Below are 19,625 nucleotides of genomic sequence, written 5' to 3' on the forward strand. Positions count from 1 at the left end.
CGTATGCTTGAAAGAGCCTGATTGCTCATCAAAACCTGCGAAGCACAAACACAGCCCCGTTCCTTTTTCAGACATATTCTAGTTGGCAATGGCAGATGTGGTTAAGCTAATTAGAAGAAAGCTCAGAAAAAGAAAAGCAAATTCTGCAAAAAAAGCCAAAGAGGTCCAAGATGACGAGGCTGCAGAAGGATCCAGATAAAGGTGCTGGCACGAGGAGGATGAATTACTCAGCACTGCCTGGCACACCGGAGTGGGCAGCGTGGCGGGCAACGTGGCTGCAGAAACCACCTCACTGGGGAAGCTAATTGCTTCTGGCTCCAACCATAAAAACCACAAAATAGTCAAGATGGTGACGAGGGAGAAGCTGCCTCTGGGTAAGCATTTTATTAGATTTTCATTTTAATTGACACATAAAAATTGCACATATTTATGGAGTACAGTGTGACATTTTGATACGTATATACAAAGGGTAAATGATCAGATCAAGGTAATTGGCACATCTACCACCTGAGATGAATATGTGGGAACATTCAAAATCCTGTCTCCTAGCTATTTTGAAATAACTCACCATTGTCAGTCTTGGTTGTTGCACTGGGCTGTGGGGCACTAGAAGTTCTTCCTCCTCTCCAGCTGCACCCTTGTCCCATTAACCATCCTGTCTCCGTCCCTCCCTCCACACCTGCACCCTTCCCAGGCTCTGCTGGTGCTGCTAATGTGCCTCCTAAAGACCTCATGCTTCCTCATCCTGGGAGTGCTGACGTGGCAGCGTGGGCAGTGCCCTAAAGAAGCTTCAGCCCAGCCCTCGAGGGACCTACAGCATGGTGGGGACCGAATGAATTTGCCAACAGCTAAGATCAAGCTTCAGTGAAATGGGCCTGTGGCTGGCTGGCCTACAAAGCCACATGCTCTGCAGCTACTCAGCACGCAGCACCAGGGAAAATGAAGGACATCCAGGAAAGTGAAATACTAACAGTTGGGGTGACCAGGATGGGGTGACCAGACTGCTCCAATGTCCCAATGGAGATAAAATCTGGGGACTTCAAAGGAGGTCCAGCTACAGGGTGGACAAGGGGGCGGCAGGTGAGATATCAGATGCAACATTTAAGGAGGAGCCCACTAACAGAGCCAGGTTTGACCCCAGCCCCAGCCCTGCCCTGCCCATCTGAAACTGGTACTCAGAAGACTTTCTCCTCTCTGTCTCCCTCAGCCCATCATCTGTCCTTCCATTTCATCCACGTTGAGGGCAGTGGTGAGGGACCAAGGGTTGGGCTCCCTCACTTGTTCACTGGGTGAACTTGAACACGTCACTGAGTATCTCTAACTCCCAGTTTTATCATTCATAATATGAAGGTAGCAATGTCGACCTCACAGAGTTGCTGAGAAGAACTGCTGAGACAGCATGCAAGGTACTTAGCACACTTTCTGGCACACAGAAGTTCTCTTGGAGTAAGGATAAACTGGAAATCCACTGATTTTTGCAAATATTGAAGCTCAGCTTCAAATCATCTTAATTACAGATGATCTAAGATTGCTAGTGGTTTCAAAATACTTCAGTGAGAGCCCAAATTTTCCCTGAATATTGATATATGCAATATCTAGCATGTGATAAAATTTAGCTGCTGGCGCTACTAATGTGCAATATTTAGTATATAGTATATGCACTATATATATAGTTTATAGTAACTACAGTATTTTTCTTACAGTGATTAAAATCCAAGAGAAACAGCAACCAAAGAAACAGACCTTAGAGGATTTAGATAATGTGGTAATCACACATGAACTCTAAAATAACAATGCTTAATCTGCTCAACAGGAGGTTAAGAACTTTTTTCTCGTCTTTTTTTCATAGCAGGGCCTACAACCCAAGGTTCACTCATGCTAGGCAAGCACTCTACCATTGAGCTACAGCCCCAGCCCAGGAATTTCAAGAGGAGACTAAAATCTATAGTAAAAAGGAAGAAAAAGGAAATTTTATGATAAAAATACGCTGACTGGAAAAAAGAAATTAATGAATGGGTTTTAAAAAAAAAAGATCAAATGCAGAGAAAATGAACTGGAAGACAGATCATTATGGTGGCTAGAATAAAGCTCAGACATAAAAGGATAAATAACACATAAAAGAATGAGAGGCGTAGAGCATAAATTATGAGCATAAATTAAAAGTTCCGGGGTACCCGTAATTGGAATCAGAGGGGAGGGGACAGAGGAGAGGCAAGGACGCGAGGGGGGAGGATGGAGCAGAAGCAGTATTTGAAGAAATAATGACTGAAAACTTTCCAAAACTAATTAGAAACATCGAACCACAGTTTCAGAAGCTCTAAAAAACCAGGGTGGAGACAAAGAAATTTCCACTTTAACGCCACACAGTAAAACTGCTGAAAACCAAACATACAGGAAAATACCTTAAAAACAATCAGAGAAGAGAAAAAAAAAAAAAACCCTGCTTTTTAAGGAGCAACAATAAGAGCAATACCCAACTTTTCAACAGAGAAAGAGAAGCCCAAGAAGTGGAAAGACACCTTCGGAAGGCAGCAAAAAATAAATAAATAAAGACTCCAGAGGAAATTTTCCCGACCCAAGTTCAAATAACAAGTTTGTGGCAAAGCCAGAAACAGCCTACACATCTACACTGAGGTCACGCAGAAGCAGGTGATGCAGCCCGGGCAAGAGGGCAACCCTTGCTATCCTGCTGACCTGCTGGCCACAGAAGAGGCCCTGTGGGGCCCTGATCAAGTTGATGGCTTGAGACCTCTTCAGGGCCTGAGTGGGGCCTCTGCCGGCAGGTCTTATAAAGTATGAGGATCACGCACGAGTGGTGTCTGTAAAGCCAAGATTGGTCAATCATTCATTCATTAATAACTGCACCTTTAAAACAGGAAGGTCACACAGAAGAGTGAGAGTTTGTGTTGTGAGATCAGGACTCAAGAGGGTTGTGGGGTCAAGAGGTGTGGTGTCAAGAGGCCACGTGGTGTGTACAGTAAGAAATGTGGAATTGATGGATTTAATCTGGTACATAGAAGAAGCAAGCTATTAAACTCTTCCGTGTCAGGGAAGTGCTCCAGCAGTGGAGATGGAGAAGCTCAAGGAAGCCATCCACAGAAGAAACTGAGCGTGGCTGGTGACAGACGAAGGAATTTCCAGTCCCCATCCTCTCTGCATGTATGAGATCTGCATGTTAAGACAGCACTGATGATCAAATTACTTACTGAACAAGGGATGAAATGAGAATTTCTAATGAAGCCCTAATGAATTGTATCTCTTAAGCTTCTTACCTCGGAGGATGCTTCCTCTGTGAAGCCAGCTGTCAGGGAGCAGCAGGAGCTCTCAACAGTGCTCAGCACTGAGGGAGAAGGGGAGGCGGGACCATGGGACAGAGGGCTGAGCCTCAGAAGGCCTTGGTGATCAACTTGCCCAGCCCCTCGTTGACAGACAAGGGGACTCAAGCCCAGAGCACTCACAAAGGCAGCTTCGTGCTTCTGAGACAGTTGCCTGACTCCAAGTCTGCTAACCTTGAGCCTTAGCTTTGTCTCCTGCAAGGTGGGAGTGTTGGACTAGACCTAGTGTTCCTGAGTCAGCCATTCCTCCAACTTCTTTACCACCTGCGCCATTATCCAGATACCATTTTTTTTTTATTGGACACATCTTTGTTTTTAAAAAGGAAACACCATGTTGCTCAGTAAAAACTAGTGCCCCTTGCCCTACATGGAAAGTCGCCTTAAAAGAAAAGCAATGAAAAAGGAAAACCCCGTTGTTGGAATAGGGAATGTTGAAGCAATTCTTAAACATTTTTTCATGTTATTTGGAGGGCCTGGTGTTCCAAGAAGCAGACTTTGAGAAATGTTCCATAGGTAGCATTGATCCTTTGTGGAGGTACAAAGTGTATAGACTGTGCTGTCTCTTAAAAAGGGAAGCAGGAAGATGAGAGATTACACTGAGGAATCAGGGACAGATGGGTTAGGGTGTTGTAGACAGATGAACATTAAACTGGATTTTTCTTCTAGAAGAACTAGGAAGATCAACAAGGGCAAACTCCTTGTGTGTGGATTTAGCCATATTTGGTCCCCTCCCTAGTTGTGACCTAAAATCACTCATTCACAGTCAAAAATCACCCAGACTGGACCAGCTGGTTTCAAAAGTTGCCTCGGGTTCTGACCGTCCACACCTCTGTGCTTCATCTGGTTCTGACCGTCCACACTTCTGTCTGGCTTCATCTGGTTCGACTGGAATCACTTGTCTTATCAGCCTGGAATCCCAGAACCTGCTATTTGTAGACTGTAGAATTTTCTAGTCTTATTCTCCTGCCTTCCCAGATGTAACCACACAGAACTGGAGCTAATGCTTGGGTTCTCTCTACTCCATCCTCCCAGAATGCTCCTGGACTCAGTTTCCCTGACAGCACACTGTTTCTCCAAAACAGCCATTCTGTCCCTAAAAGGTTTTTAACCAGATGATGGTCAAAGTCTCTTAAAGCAGCCCAAAAGGACTAAGGCAGGATTGGTCTGACCCAAAGGTGAAATGCCACCTGCCCTCCGTGTATGGCAGTAAGTGAGAGGCCAATGAGAGAAATCTCTGCTGCAGTCCACCTGCTCACCTATTTGTCCTCTGCATCCTATCTGGTTCTCTACTGGACAGCAACGTGTAGGGGCTCAGCTTCCCTTCCCAATCTCCTGCCTCTGCTTTCTGAAAGTCTTCCTCCACACATTCAAAATCCTCCTAGGTCTCAGTGAGAAGGACTAGGAGCCCTTTGTCCTTGGGAAACTGAGGCAGTGGAAGAAGCAAAAGGCTTTACAGTCTAAGTTCAGCTCTCAGCTCAACCTCCAACTAGCCATGATGAACTAGTCAGCCAACCGCTGAATCCTCAGTTCACTCCCTGTAAATGAGAACATGATACCCATCTCGGCAGGCTTCAGGGACATCTAGTGAGATGAAGGCAAACACAACCCTGGGTGTGTGGTAAGTGCCCCAGATGTTCCCTGCCTTCCCCTTTTGTGTCCACTCATGATCCACATGGGGTTCAGGGACTCACACATGGGGCTACCCAAGCATCAATGACCAAATCCATAAGGACTTTTCATCCTAGGACTCTGACCAGTGGTACAGGGGTTCTAAGAACAGCCCAGGTCACCTGAGGCCTTAAGTTCTACCTCCAGAAGGAGATAGCTCCAGCCATGGGGTAGCAGGGAGGAAGCAGGTACAGCTTCACTGAAGTGACACTTCTAGGGGAGCCACTTCTGTGGCCAGGTAGACCTGACAGACATCTAGAGCAGACGCCACACTTGGGTGCCTTACCTGCAGCAGTTCAAACACAGCAAGAAGGTCCCCTCCAGAGATGCTCCCACAAAAGATGGGGTGATAGCACAGCCTGGGGGGCTCATAGTCCTGGCCAGCCAGCTTCACAACTGGAGCAGCCACCGTGGCACCCAAGTACTCTGGCTTTCCCTAGGGCAGGAAAAGAAATGAATTTTTCACTGTTTCCTGCTGGGTTCTGACCCCCATGGATGCAGCTTTGCGAACAATCTTCCCAGGCCGTCAGCATCAGTGTCTCCCTCTCGCCGGCTGCCTCAGTCTCTTCTTCTGCCAGCTCTTCTTGCCCAGTTCCTCAGGTGTGAGGAGAAGTGGGATCCACTCAGGCTCCCAGGGGACACTTTAAGAGGATCATCATGGAGGCTTCCTAGCCCAATGATCTTAGGGGCCGTCTCTCTTGTTGTACATTGAACTCAGTTAAAATAATGATCCAGGGTAGACTGGAGGGGGGAGGAAAAGTTAGGTGGCAGCAAACATTCCAAAGGACCCCCAGGAAGGGCACCATGGTGGTCGGGAGCGTGAGCTTTGGAGTCAGGCAAACTTGAGTTTGCCTTCTTAATTCTACCTCATCCTAACAAGTGGTTGAAAATTATACCTGTTCACAGGGTGAAGAATAATGATGACTGTGCTTGGCATACTGATTGACATGTAAGTAAGTCGTAAGATGATGGTAACAATTATCGTTAAGTGATGGCATGGTTCTGCTGCATTTTTCTTGGAAACCAAAGAGGAAACTAAAATTCTTTGTATGCATGTGTATGGGTCTTTTGTTTCTTTCAGAATGATTCCATGGTGCCACTTCCTGCTTCTTCCCCAGGCCTGCTCCCAGGAGTCCAGGTCCACACTCCTCCAGCAGCAGCATGTGGCTGAAGCAATTGCTCTGCTTTGCTATATTTGTCAGGAACCATAAGTATGTAAGCTCCCTGGGGTAGGGCCACCTGCTTGCTGTATTCACTGTTGCCTCCTCTGGCCCGAGGCAGGTGTTCCATGCCTGAGTGAAAGCTGTTGGATAAATGGCCTTTGCAGTCCAAGGGCGGTGCCCTCTCTTAGCATAGGTCAGGTTTGACAGCCACGTGGCTTCGTTGCCCTCGGATTCGTGAACCAGCATTTGCCCTGAGGTCTGTGGAAGGACACTCAATGCAGGTGGAAATGGGGCCTTGACTAAACAAAGCTGCCTGTTGATATCCACTGCTGGGCTCAGAGCTGTCCTGGGCACAGGCAGAGTTAGAACAGCTGGATAATAAACAAGTGATCAACCTAATAACTAATTTGTTTATTAATCCTTCTAGGAATGGTTAACTCAAATTCCTCCTGGAAATGAAAAAAGAGTAAACCTGGACCCAAGAAACCAATTTGCAAAATATAAACTCATTTCTTACAGAACTAACAGACTCTTATGAGAGCACATGCAACTAGAAAGTGAGAGAAAGTCCTAGGCTGGAAACATGGGTCCAGCAGAGTCCTGTTGTAATCATCTGATCATGGCCATGGTTTGGGTTTCACTCAGCTGCAGTCCCCAGGTGTGAATGCAGTGCTGTGCATGTTTACACATATTTTTCCAGGGGGGACGTGTGAACTTTCATATTTTCTCTCTCCCCATGTTTCTTTTTCCTTTCAGATTCTAGAATGTAAGCTTGAGTTTTCTGGAAAGGGTTTGGCTCAGGGCAAAACTGAGAAAGACTGTGCCTGGGTGCAGATCTAGAAGGGCAGTGGAAAACTACCAAGTGGTGATGGGAAAACAGCCAGCCAGCCAGCCAGCGCTGGAGGAGCAGGCCTTTCAAAGATGCTTGATTGCTTTTCAAAGAGGAAACAAGCACTTAGGACTGCAAATGTGTTACTGGGAACAAAATTGAAAGGGTTTTTATTTTGTGACCCTTCCTACAGCCTGAACAGGAGAAGAAACCTTTCACAAATATGTACATCTAGCCCCAATTTTCAGAGGAGGGATGGGACCCAGAGGGATGCAGTGACATGAAGAACCTATGGGGAGACTGCAGAAAAAAAATGAGCATAGCAGACCCAAGTTCGAGTCCTGGCTTTGTTCTCCAGTGACCTTAAGGAGGGCATTTGACCTTTCTGTCTTCTCTTCGGAAAACCAGGAGGGGGCTCCATGCTCTCTGAGGCCTCTGCTCCCCTTCTGTCATTCTCAGGCCCTGGTTCTCTCCTGACCTTGGCCCAGGGCCAGGCTGTCAGTGTTGCTCTGAGAGTGAGGAAGCTTTGGAAAGGCTTCTTGGAACAATGGCTAAACTTTGTAGATTTGAGCTTCTGCAACCCTCTGAGGAGGCAGAGACATCAAATAAAAGAAATAAAGCTTTGCCTTTCATTTTAGACTTCTTAATTTAAAAAATAGGATTTGTCTTTGTTAAAAAAAAAAAAAAAATCCTCCCGTAAGCTTTTCAATCTACCCCAAATTTCAGAACACAAACATCTTTGGAGAGGAGATAGCAGAGAAGGGGTCATGATGAACATTTATTGTGGGGCCTGGAAGCTTCAGCCATGCAAAAGAGAGACCAAGACAGGGAATCTTTGCTGGGTGAGAGCAGTAACAACCTCCTATTTTCAAAAGGTGTGGCCATTACGGCAATAACATGGGCAAGCTGGGGTTGCTTTATACAAGTATCATTTTCCAACACAAGTGTGTGTTGACTAAAGTTTTCTAACTGGGCCCAATTTTAATTGCAATTTAAAGAGAAACCTAAGGGGGAAAAAAACACTTAAAAGTAAATTGGTTGTCACCAATTGTCCAGGCTCTGCAAACCCTTGTTTTCAGAAATCAAGTTTGCTGCAAGGCACATCTAGGGCCGTGACTACTCACAATGCCAGGACTTCATTTGCTTTAAAGTAAGTAGTGCAGCGTGGGCTAGCGCTGGCCCTGTGGACACTCACCACCGCGTCGCTGTCATAGAGCTCCACCACCACGAGGGGCGGGGACGCCATTATCTCCCTCTCCTCTCCGTGCAGCACCAGCTCATTGAACAGCAGCATCTGGTTCCAGGTGGGGGAGAGAGTCTGGGAAATGATCTGGAGGGAGAGACCAAAAGAGTCGTTCAGTTGGGTTGCAGGGGTCTCCAAGGGTCATTCAACAGACACATATGGAGGGCAAAGAGAGCCCATGGCCACCATCCAGCGCAGCCATTCAGCATTCAAGTGTCATGTAAACTGAGCTGCTACTATACACTCAATGCCAGGGGAATGCAAAGATCCCCTGCCCTGAAGGAGCCTAGATTCTTAATGAGTTTCATCAGCAGAGCAATGTTTAAATTGCATAAATCATCTCAACTCATTCCTCACAGTTGTGCAGCGATGATAACACTAGCAGACCTTTATTGAGCACTTACTGTGTGCGTCCTACTGCACTGTGCAAGCACTGTCTCACTCAAACCTCACTGCAGTTCTGGGAATAGGTATTTATACATATTTTACAGATGAGGAAACTGAGGCTCACTGTCCAGAGTCAGCAGGTGCTGGAACTGGGACGGGATCATCTGGCACCAAAGCTCAGGCTGCCAGTCTTATCCACCCTCACCAAAGACACACCCTATTAACTCCATGTCATGGAAGGGACACTGAAGATGATGGATCTAGTGGCTCTTCACTTTTGAGCAAAAAAAAAAAAAAAATGTTGTTATCAAATATCCTGAAGTTGAGTTTAAATCTAATGTTCCTACCATGGAATTCTGGATTGGGGATATTTATTGACTACTTGAATGGCTTGGGGTCTTCAGAAGAAGCCTCCCCAGTTTACACAGCATCCCTCTACCATGAGGTTTGCTATGGGAGCAAACTGTGAAGTGGGCAGCTGGCTGCACCCATGATAGGAGGGAGAAACCAGAGGTCAGAGGACAACAGCTTGCACAATTGGTGCAGAGTCATGAGTGAGTCACCTGTGAGAGGCTCTCAGCCCCCCACCAGGCCACTCAGAGGTACCTTCAGAAGGGAGGGCATATTTGGACTTGAGTTCTCTTCTCTATTTAGCTGAATGTTGGGAAATATTCCGTTTCACAGAGCTCAAGGCTGGTGGTGTCTGCAGGATGGGAGAGCCCTGCTAAATTAGGTGAGGACAGTCCTGGGGAGAGTCAGCCACCTCTCTCTCTTTCAGGCTGCACAGTCAGATGGGTGGTCTGACAGGAGCAGGGAGCACAGCAGCCACTGGGGCTGAGGAAATTTCCACAGCACCTCAGATCTGAGCCTGTACTGCTATCCATCTCTCCAGGAGATCTGGGACTAAGACCTGGACTCACTTCTCAGACTCCAGAGGCCACATGAAACTGTTATCTCAGACTTTTCCACGGAATTGCCTTCAGTTACGGCATCAAATCATTTCCACTGTGGCCATGAAAGGATATTTTTATTGATCTTTAGGTGAGTCATAAAAATCTCGTGTGTTTCAGCAGTTTCCTTCCTTTCTTGCTGTTTTGACAGAGTATTTTATGACTCATTGAGCTTTTAAACATTGCAGAGAAGATCTAACTTTTCTGACAGGATAAAAAGGGCTTCAACCAAACGATGATCAGGAGCTATGGAGTAACAATGCAAAGTTACTCAGTGCCGGGGACTGTCAGCACAAAGAACCTCATGTTTGAATATTGCTTTTGAAAATAGACATGTGATCCCTCTTGTAGCATGCACCTAAGGGTGTGATACAGAAACAACATATCATCTTCACAGCATCTTTCCAACAGAAATATTTTGATGTCTTCCTTAGCACCAGTCTGTAAATGCCAGCTGGAAGGATTTCAGAGGCCACTATTCACTGATTCATTCATTCATCATGTATTTATTCAAGACCTACAGTGTGCCAGGGCCAGGGTTAGGCACTAACACAGCATCCTGTGCAAGGCAGGTGCTTCATAGCTATTTGTGAGGTATCCAGTGGATACCTACCTGTCCTTGGAGTTGCTTCTGCATGTAAAAGAGCACATAGTCACCTTCAAGAGGTACTCAAAGGCTCATCCAAATAAAAATACATTCTCCCTCTTCTCTGCCAAGGTATTCATGATTATTTTTTATTTCTTAAGGGCTTCCTTAAAGCTCATTCATTTTACTGGGTTGAACCATTATTTGGGGGTCATGATAATGCTTAGCTCACACTTTGAAGAGAGGATCAAATACCCTGGAAAGAATAGAGCTTTAGAATCAGGTAACTCTGAATGGAATCCTAGTTTTCTTACCTAGCCTATGTCCAACTTGAGAAGGTGATTTAACTCCAAGACCTGAGTTTTCCTCATTTATAGAGGGTTAGCACCTAACTTGAAGAGTTATTATGACATTTGTCTGAAATAAAAAGTATTAACAGCCAGGCACACAGCAGGTGCTCAATGAATGCTTTTGACCCCTCCCCACTCCATCCTAGTCTGTACTCATTTATAAGTGAATCAACATTTAGGGCTGGGGATGTATCTAAGTGTTAGAGTAGTTGTCTAGCAGGCACAATGTCCTGGGTTCAATCCCTAGCACCAAAATCTTTTTAAAGACCCATTGCCTACCACAAGCCAGCTGTGGTACATGGGGGTCTTGCCTGAGCCTCACCTGCCTGATCTGCAGAATCCAGACAACACCAGCATCTCCATTTCGACTGCAGTGACATATGCACAAAAAATGCTTAGCCTCATGCCTGGCACATGGGGAGCTTTGGATAAATAACTATTACTACTAGCAAAAATGAAGTACTAGATTCAAAATTATGGAGGCAAACCCAGGGCTCATTAGAACCTAGTTTCTCTTTCAAATGATTATTTGATAAACAAAATCCATCTCTTGCTTTGAGATATGGATGGAAATCAAATGAAGATGCTGTCAGAGATGCAAAACAGAAGGATGACTGTCTGACAGCCAGGAGCTCACTCAACTATCTATTCCCAGGGTCACCTCTGAGCACCTGGCGCCCCACAGCTATTTCAGGTAAAGAAGGGACCCAAGTCCGTGGTTTGAGAATTCCCTTGCTTTGGTTCAGAAGCCTCAATGGCAACAAGTAATCACATAGCAGCTGTTACAAGCCACGCATGATTGGGGGTGATTTGCACTCTGGAGGTGGATAATGAACACTACTGTCCTCCTATTCACAGAGGAAGAATCTGAAGGGGGTTTTGTTTAACATAACACAACTAACAAGTGGGAGAGTTTGCAGCTGGGACCTGGGTGGCAGGGTTCCTCAGTGTCCACTCAATTCCTGGGCTTTGAAACCCAGGAGGGAGAAAACGGTCTGCTGCCCTAGTGTGTTTCCATTCTCAGGTGCTGAATGAGGTTGGAGTCACCTTCCTTGAGGCCGTCCTGACTGCCTTCCCAGACAGAATGAACCCTTCTCCTTCTCTTGTAGGACTCTGTATAGCTCTGCACTGGGGGGCTTAGCATGGTGGAGTGGGCCCATCTGTCTGGAGGACTGTGATGTGCCTGGGTAGCACACTGGCAGGAGCAGGGTCTGGCCCGGTGTCTTCTGGAACCCACACAGAGCTGGCACTCGATGGGAACTGGGTAAATGGATGTGATGTTAGTTCACACCATGGTCTCGGTGTGTGCATTGTAAATCAGAATGCAACCTAATCCATCAAACAGGTCGTAGGCTTGGAGAAAAAAGTTAGTCCAGTCAACATCAGCCCATACAATGGCCACCCTCCATCAGTCATTTTATACATTTGACTTCTTCACAGCAGCCCTACTTTAAGGCGACAAACCTGAGGTTACCTGAGTTGTGCTATCTGCCCAAAGACATGCAGCTATAGAGCAGACGAGCTGGAAGGTAACCTCTGGGCTCTTTGTGTCTTACCCACCTGAGATGGAGTGTTCTTTACAGAGCTTAACCCACTCCCAACAGCGAATCAGAGAACGACCCAATGAGAAAACATCCTACGGGACTTCTCACCAGGAGCCCTTTTTACACCTTAGCACTGCACATAGGCGGGAGTGCAGAGGAACAGATGTCCCTTCAAAGCCCTTTAATACAGCACCCACTGAGTAGTCTTTTCCAGAGGGGAGCGGGGGCAGGGGGATTTCTGAAGCACAATGGTGTTCAAAGTGTGCAGAGCCTCCCAGAGGGTGAATGCAAACTCTGGAACTCCCTGACAGCGAAACTAGAACTTTCTTCCCCAGTCGTGACAGATCTGAGCCTCGTGGGGGTCGTCTGCGGTGCCTTCTCATTTGCTCAATCCCCACCTGGCTCCCTGCGCCTGGCACTCCTGCAGGCGCCTCAGGGTGCCAGGTTCCACCTCCCCATTCTTCTTTTGCTCTCACCTTCCCTTGGCCTCACCACTTGCTCCCTCTGCCCCAGGACATTGGCTTGCAGGGAAACAACAGACCCTCCCATGGCCGTCCTTCCTGGCCCACATTTATTTCTGAGTCAGAAACACCCCACGCCCTTGATGCTGGTGTGCCCAACCTGCTCCTGATTTTTCTTTCCTGGGCTCTGTTGCTGGTTCCCTGGTTACCTTTGTGGTCTGGCAGTGGGACAGGAATGTGACTTTGGCAAAAGGGTCTGAAAGTCCATTGCTGTCAGCTGCGATGAGGCCCCGGGCTTGGTACATGTGAGCTCTCAGCTGGAAGGTATGCTGGGCTGTGGACAAACGGGGGAAAGGGCGGACATTAGTGGGCTTGCTAGGAGCCACATAGCAAGTGTCCACCACCTTCCTCTGTGATGGCATGGGGAGCCGGAAGAGGTGCCGTTTATGGAGCACTTGGGAACCGCCTTCTCCTTGGTGCTCCTGCATGCTGGGTGCCTTCCTCTTCACAATGACCTTGTGGAATAGATATAATTATCCCCCTTTTATAGATGAGGAAAATGGTCCAAAAATGACTAAAATACTTTCCCAAGTTTGCAGAGCCTGGATTTTTACTTCTTATTCCAAAATTACTTCTTTTTCTAAAATATTATATTTTATTCTCTATAATTCTCCTGTTTTCAATTGTGTGTGTGCATGTGTGCACATGTGTGTGTGCATATGTGTGTGTAAGGGGCTGCTTCACAAGTAGCTTTTCCTTCTATAAACTCAGATGTCTAATTCACCTATGTGTCCACTCTGCCAGCCAATGCTATGCTGAGTACCTGCTGTGTACAGTCTTGCTCTTGGTCTCCAAAGCACAGTCCTGGTCTCTAAGGATCCTGATGTAACTAAGATAGTCCTTGCCCTTGGGGAGCTCCCAGGAGAAGACAGAAGAAAACACAAACATACAAGTCACCATGACCGGAGGCTAGGGCTGAGTGTCCTGTGACCGATATTGGCAAGGAACATGGCCGGTAAAAGGCAGGAGTGAGCCCACCTGTTTGACAGGATAAGCAGAGAGAAGGATGCAGGCTGGTGGTAGGTCAGGGTTCAACAGGGAAACCCTGAGGAGAGTCGAGTTGATCCTTCTCTTTGGTTCATGAGATTTCATGACCACTGGCTCTTCCAAGAACCTCATTTTTTTTTAAGTTATTTATTTCATTTTACCTCCTTACCCATGCCCTCTCTTTCCTATCTTTCCCAAAGGTACTGTGCTCAGTGTATATCTATATCTTTGAATTGACATGGGGACTGGTATATAGGAACCCATGCACACCAATTTACATAGCTCTCCTTACTTAAATGAAGGGTGTGAATACCCTGTGAGCATTCTCCCGACCCCCACCATGCACACCCAACACTACTCCTAGGCATATAGCCAACAGGTCTATAAAAGAACTTGTATGTGGTTACTAACCTCCACTGTGCCTTTATTTCCTTATCTGTGAAATGGGGTAATAATAGTTCCCCATAGAGTATTATAGGGTGAGGATGACGTCTGGCACATGGAGAGAACTTTAAAAGTGGTGTGAAGATGCTGGTGTGCTGTTACTGTAGGTCACTGCAGTGTGACCAGTGGGCTGGAAGCAGCCTGTGGGGTGAACCATGGGGGTGAACAGGAAGCACCGTTAAACAATGAGAGGCATCAGGTTTAAAGTCCACATAGCAAGAGAGATGGACTCGAAAATCTAGTACCTAGTGAAAAAAAGCAAAGCAGCATGAGAAATGTAACCATGCTGTTCATGTGAAATAAGAAGGCATGCACACAGAAGAGCATTTGCATTCACCAAACCACAGTCAAATACAAAAGGGCAGACTCCAGGGGAGGTGGCACCGCCCTTTGAGCAGAGTCCTGAAGGGTGGTAACATTTGATTGGCCGAGATGGATGTCTCAAGCATTTGTCACAGGGTGATTGAAAGCCAAGCACAGAAACTAACTCCAGGCCATGGACGGGCAAGAATGTGGTCTAGTGTGACCACAGTATACAGCCCTGTAGAGTGGCAGTCATATGGACAAGGGCCGTGGAGCCTGAGTGAGACACCGGAACTGAGTTTAGCAGGCTATAGGGAGTACTTGATGGAATTTGCCCAGGAGCTGAGGGCCTCAGAGCAAAGCATCAGGAAGATGACTGAGTCAAACTTGCAATGGGCAGAAGAGATGTTAGGAGGAGAGGAAGGAGACAACACCGCCCCCTCTAGGCGGGAAGGTGGAATGGCAGATAGCACACAGGGGGCTGGGAGAGACATCACAGCAGCGGGTGCCATCAGATCCTGACTGGAGGGCAAGGAGGGGACAGCAGGGCACCTCATGATTGTTATGAGACGTGCTCCCAATCTGTCCCTCTACTCCATGCCCCTGTCTGGCTACATGGACCAGCATGGTGTCTGGGAATGTAGCAACCTTATCAATCTCCATTCTGCTCCTATAGAACATGTGGACCCTTGAGCTCTGCACTGTCCCCGGTGAAGCCCAGGTACTCACAGTGCAGGTGCTCTAAGCTCTGATCAACTCAGGGGAAGGACAGAAGTGATTCCTTTGAACTCAGGGCTAAAAGCCTCTCCCTGTACAGACACCAGCGAACTCAAATGTGTATGGGCCGCACCCTGATGACAAGAGTCCCTTCCTACAGCAGCATTCAACAACAGAATGCTCAGGAGATAACACAGGATTTCCTGACAAGAGCCTGATCCTTGGGATACTACACAGCTGGCAGATTTCGCAGCTGGGAATGAACTTGGAAATGTCTGTTACCTGACAGTGTCTACCCGCTGCCCCTGAAATAACCAGCCTTGAAATTTTAGCAAAGTCCCCAACTGCAGCCACAGAAGCACAACTCCAGGGGGTGCCACTTACTTAGACTGAGCCTGTGGTGTTTTGAAACCCAGAGCCTTACCAGTTCTGCTCCTTTGACTAGTCTAGCTGCCTCCTCACACACTGATGGTCCATCTCCCATGCCAGGGTTCACTTTCCCTTTGTGGCTTTTAGAGACAAAGTTGATTGCCCCAACTTGAGGGTCACCATCACCTCATTCATCTCTACTCCCAACACCAGTTTTTCCACCATGCCTTCCAAATATGGGTTCAAGCTAATTAATTGCTGAATGGATATTCTCTGGACCATAAAATTCTCCAGTAGGTGTGGAAGGCAGCCAACACTGTCAATGTCAGTGCATAGCACAAAAAGTTAATTAGGTCACTCCAGGAAAGCAGCATGCTGCAGAGGGTCAGAAAGTATTGGGGAAAGTCTTTCCTCCCCTCTGAATTGTTAGTCGCTGGAAGAGCAAACATGTCTTGGTCCTTGGGTCTCTAGAGATAGTGTCTACAGAAATAGGAAGATAACTTCATGAGGGTGTTATTTGACCAAAGATTAAAAACTCTCTAAAGGTAGGATGGAAAACAGTAGAAAGAAATCAGAGTTTGGAGATGGGTTGCTTCACCATTTACTATCTGTGTGATCTTGGGTAATTTCTAAACATCTCTGGGTATAAACCTCTCCTCTCCATCTTAAAATGAGAAAACCTCCCAGGGTTGGTGTGAGAAATAAAAGAAACCTTGTATATCCAGTACAGGATACAATGCTTGACACATAGTAAGTATCTTACATTTTCTAAAACACAATGTTCCTAGGTATTGGTTTTAGGCACAGTTACCACAAGCTGAACCACTTCCAGAACCTTGATTTCTCAACAACTGAGCCACTTAGATGCCCCTGGAAGTCAAGACCAACCAACATCAGAGAAGCCTGGTTGTGCATAGAGTTCTGCAGCGTTCCCAACATTGCCTCAAGTCCAAACGCAACTTCAGTGGAGGCAAACTAAAACTGCAACCTGCTTTACCTGAATCCAGCAACAAAAAGTCAGGCAGAGTAAAGCAATTTGGAAAGAGAAAGCAAAATGAAACCATAAAGCATTAATATTTATAATAAAATTCAAAATAGTATGAAAATATAAACACAATGACACCCATAAAACACAACCACATGGAAGAAAAGGGTCCCATAAAGTAAGCTGACTTTCCAGAAGCAGCCCAGGCAAGAACTGAGCTAGAGAAACATGAGTGACTCCAATGCCAGTCTTCCCTGGGTAACTCCTGGGACATGTAAGGGTCAAAATTTTAATGCCATATGAAAAGGAAAATCTGCCTTAATTCCACAGGTCACGTCAGCACAAGGACATACTGATGCTACTTTAAAAGACACGTTTTACTTAAAATGCAAACTCCACCTATATAGTCCACCTATGAAGAAGCTCAAACTGCTTTTCCTTCATTCACAGGGAAGCATAGATGTTTATTCCAGATGTGTTAAATGACTTCAGTTTATCCTTTTAAATCAACACTGAAAGGTGGAAAGAATAGAAACTGTATTACCGAGGGCAAAGAAGTTGATTCTAGAACAATGGGCAAATGGCTCACTCACATTGCCTCCTCACTGTTTCCACAGAAGCCCACCAGAGACAGGGAACGCCCCTCTTTGCCCCGTGCGTGCCATACCTTGGTAGAGCAGGTTGCATGGAGGGTGGTTGGTGCCAGCCACTTTGGGGGGCATTTCTGCTTCATAGCCTGCTGGCAGGTTGTCCAAAATGGCACCAGAGTATTGGATGGAGCCCAGCCACAGGTACACATCGACTTTTGCTTGCACTGACCATCCAGGTGGCCGTTTCCCAGGAAGCTGGGGAGAGGGTACAAGGGAGACTGCTCCATTAGCAGGAGACAAGAATGAGTCTCACTCTGAGGAAAGAGATCCTTCCAGGAAACATGCCTGGAGGTGCGTTCAGAATCATTCTCGAAGGCTCTGCTTAGATTAAAATGGGGTTGCCATGATTCCCAGCCCCAGAGGAGCATCCAGGTTTTGAGGGGCCTGAGGCTTACACATGCAGTATGCTAAGCACTTCCAAGCCCTTGATCGCTTAAACCTAAGAGGTACATATATTATTGCTCCAGTTTTATAGATGAGGAAACTCAGGCTCAGAGAAATTAAATAAGCTGTATGAGGTCTGTTTGTAAGTGGCAGAGCCAAGATTCAAGCCAAAGAGATGACTCCAAGTCTAGACTCTCATCTCCGACCCCCAAAGCCTGCTTCTTCATCACTGAGCTGGGGGTTTCTTCCTGAACTTCCCCAGGTCTTCCCCAAGGAGCCTCCCTGGCCTGCAGGGCCTGCCCGCCTGCCCGCCTGGACACCTGTGCTTCATTCCTTCCTCCTGCAGGGTGGTTTTACTGCTTCCTCTGCCAGGAATGGGCTCAGGCTTGTGTGTGTGTGTGATGTTCTGTGTCTATGTTTGCATCAGTGTGTGTGCTGTGAGTGTGGACTGGGAGTGTGTGTCTACACAATACATGTGTCTGCGTGTGCGTATGTATGTCTTGGGGCTGTGCTTATTCTCAGAACCTAAGGACACAACTAAATATACATAGAGTGTCCCCATGTTGTGGTCACCAGGCTTGGGGACTCCCTGCCCCATCTACAGAGTCCCAGGCCCTGCCTTGGCTGTGTTCAGGATAGCTGGTGGGGCCCTCACTCAAGAGCAGCAGATGGCACTTAAGACAGGATTTTGTCGGGATTTTGTTGACTCTTCTGAGAGCCTCTTCAGAGTGTGGCTGAGGATTTCCTCTCAGAGGCTTCTCCCTTCTTCTACAGCATTTCCTGACCGTGGAGAATCACAGAATCCAATGATAACAGGCCAGAACTTGCTCAGACAATTTCCAAGGCTCCTGGAGAGGCTCTAGGAGTTACATCCAGACCAAGAGGCCGACCTGATCTGCATTCCTTACTCAAATGGAGAGAGAAATACTAAAGGAGCAGAGAAGGGGCAGTGGGCACTGCCACCCTTTCTTTGAGATTCAAACGCAGCCGTCCCCCTTCTCCAAGGTTCTGGTTCTGCTTTCTATGGTTTCCGTTATCTGGGGTCTAAAAATATTAAATGGGAAATTTCAGAGATTAAGAATTCATGTTTTATTACGGTATATTGTTATAATTATTCTATTTTATTTAGTTATTATGGTTAATCTCTGTGCCTAATTTATAAATTAAGCTTTCTCACAGGTATGCATGAAGAGGAAAACCACAGATATGCAGGGTTTGGTACTTGTGCTATGTCAAGCATCCACTGAGTGCCTTAGGGCCTATCGCACGTGGATGGGAGGTGAGCGGGCACTGCATTTAGCTGAGCTGTAATGAGCACCTTGGAGCTGGACCAGTCCAGAGAGCGTCCCAGGAAGAGGAAAGGGCGTGATGGAAAACCCAGCCAAGTAGGGTGCCAAGAGTTTTCAGAAAAGAACTCATACCAGTGAGCCTGATAGCTGGACAGAGGACAAGAGAGGCTGGGGAGCCTGCTCCGTGTGTGCAGGAGTTGGGGCTGTATTCTTTAGGAGAAGGAGAGTGCTATTTATTCAGGAAGGAAGGAAGGAAAGAAAGAAAGAAAGAAAGAAAGAAAGAAAGAAAGAAAGAAAGAAAGAAAGAAAGAAAGAAAGAAAGAAAGGAAGGAAGGAAGGAAGGAAGGAAGGAAGGAAGGAAGGAAGGGGATCATTTTGTAGTTAATAAAGGCAACTACTCTCTAGTCTGTGGTTTTAAAAATTATAAGAAGATCTAATTCTAAGTTCATACTTCTCTAGTAATAGCAGCTAAAATGAATAAAATAAATATTTACTGTGAGGACTGGGATTTTGCTCAGTGGTAGAGCAATTGCTCACATGCACAAGGCCCTGATTTTTGCCCAGCACTGCAGAGAGAGAGAGAGAGAGAGAGAGAGAGAGAGAGAGAGAGAGAGAGAGAGAACTGAAAGTTTCTTTTTCCTAATAAAAGCCATGACTCTGCCACTTGCAGACGTCATTAGGGCCCCATCCATAAAGGCAGGAATCTTGTCTGTTGCTTCAAGAATCTTGTCTGTTGCTTCCCCAGGGCCTAGAAGAGCGTCCAGGAAGAGTGTGGTGATTATCTGTTGAATGAGTAATATTTTATTTGGTTTTCTAGTACTAATCATATTTGACAAATGCCAAGCACCTGCATTGTTCTAGGCCCTGGTCTAATGTGTCTTCCTTCACACAGAATGTTCTGTTATCTGCATACTGTTAACA

At 46.5% G+C, this 19,625-nt stretch overlaps 1 protein-coding gene across 1 annotated transcript in view; it reads right to left on the reverse strand.

Moving 5' to 3' along the window:
* Fer1l6 (fer-1 like family member 6) overlaps positions 1-19,625 on the reverse strand; it is a 112,262-nt gene that overhangs the window by 44,681 nt on the left and 47,956 nt on the right. Inside the window, exons 18-21 of the mRNA XM_005316362.4 lie at positions 17,049-17,226; positions 12,726-12,850; positions 8,191-8,325; positions 5,290-5,439 (exon numbers count right to left, since the gene is read on the reverse strand). Coding sequence (XP_005316419.3) covers positions 5,290-5,439; positions 8,191-8,325; positions 12,726-12,850; positions 17,049-17,226 — 588 coding nt within the window. The remainder of the gene's footprint in view (positions 1-5,289; positions 5,440-8,190; positions 8,326-12,725; positions 12,851-17,048; positions 17,227-19,625) is intronic.

This window comes from Ictidomys tridecemlineatus, chromosome 7 (genome assembly GCF_052094955.1).
Source record: "Ictidomys tridecemlineatus isolate mIctTri1 chromosome 7, mIctTri1.hap1, whole genome shotgun sequence".
Classification (NCBI taxonomy): Eukaryota; Metazoa; Chordata; class Mammalia; order Rodentia; family Sciuridae; genus Ictidomys; species Ictidomys tridecemlineatus.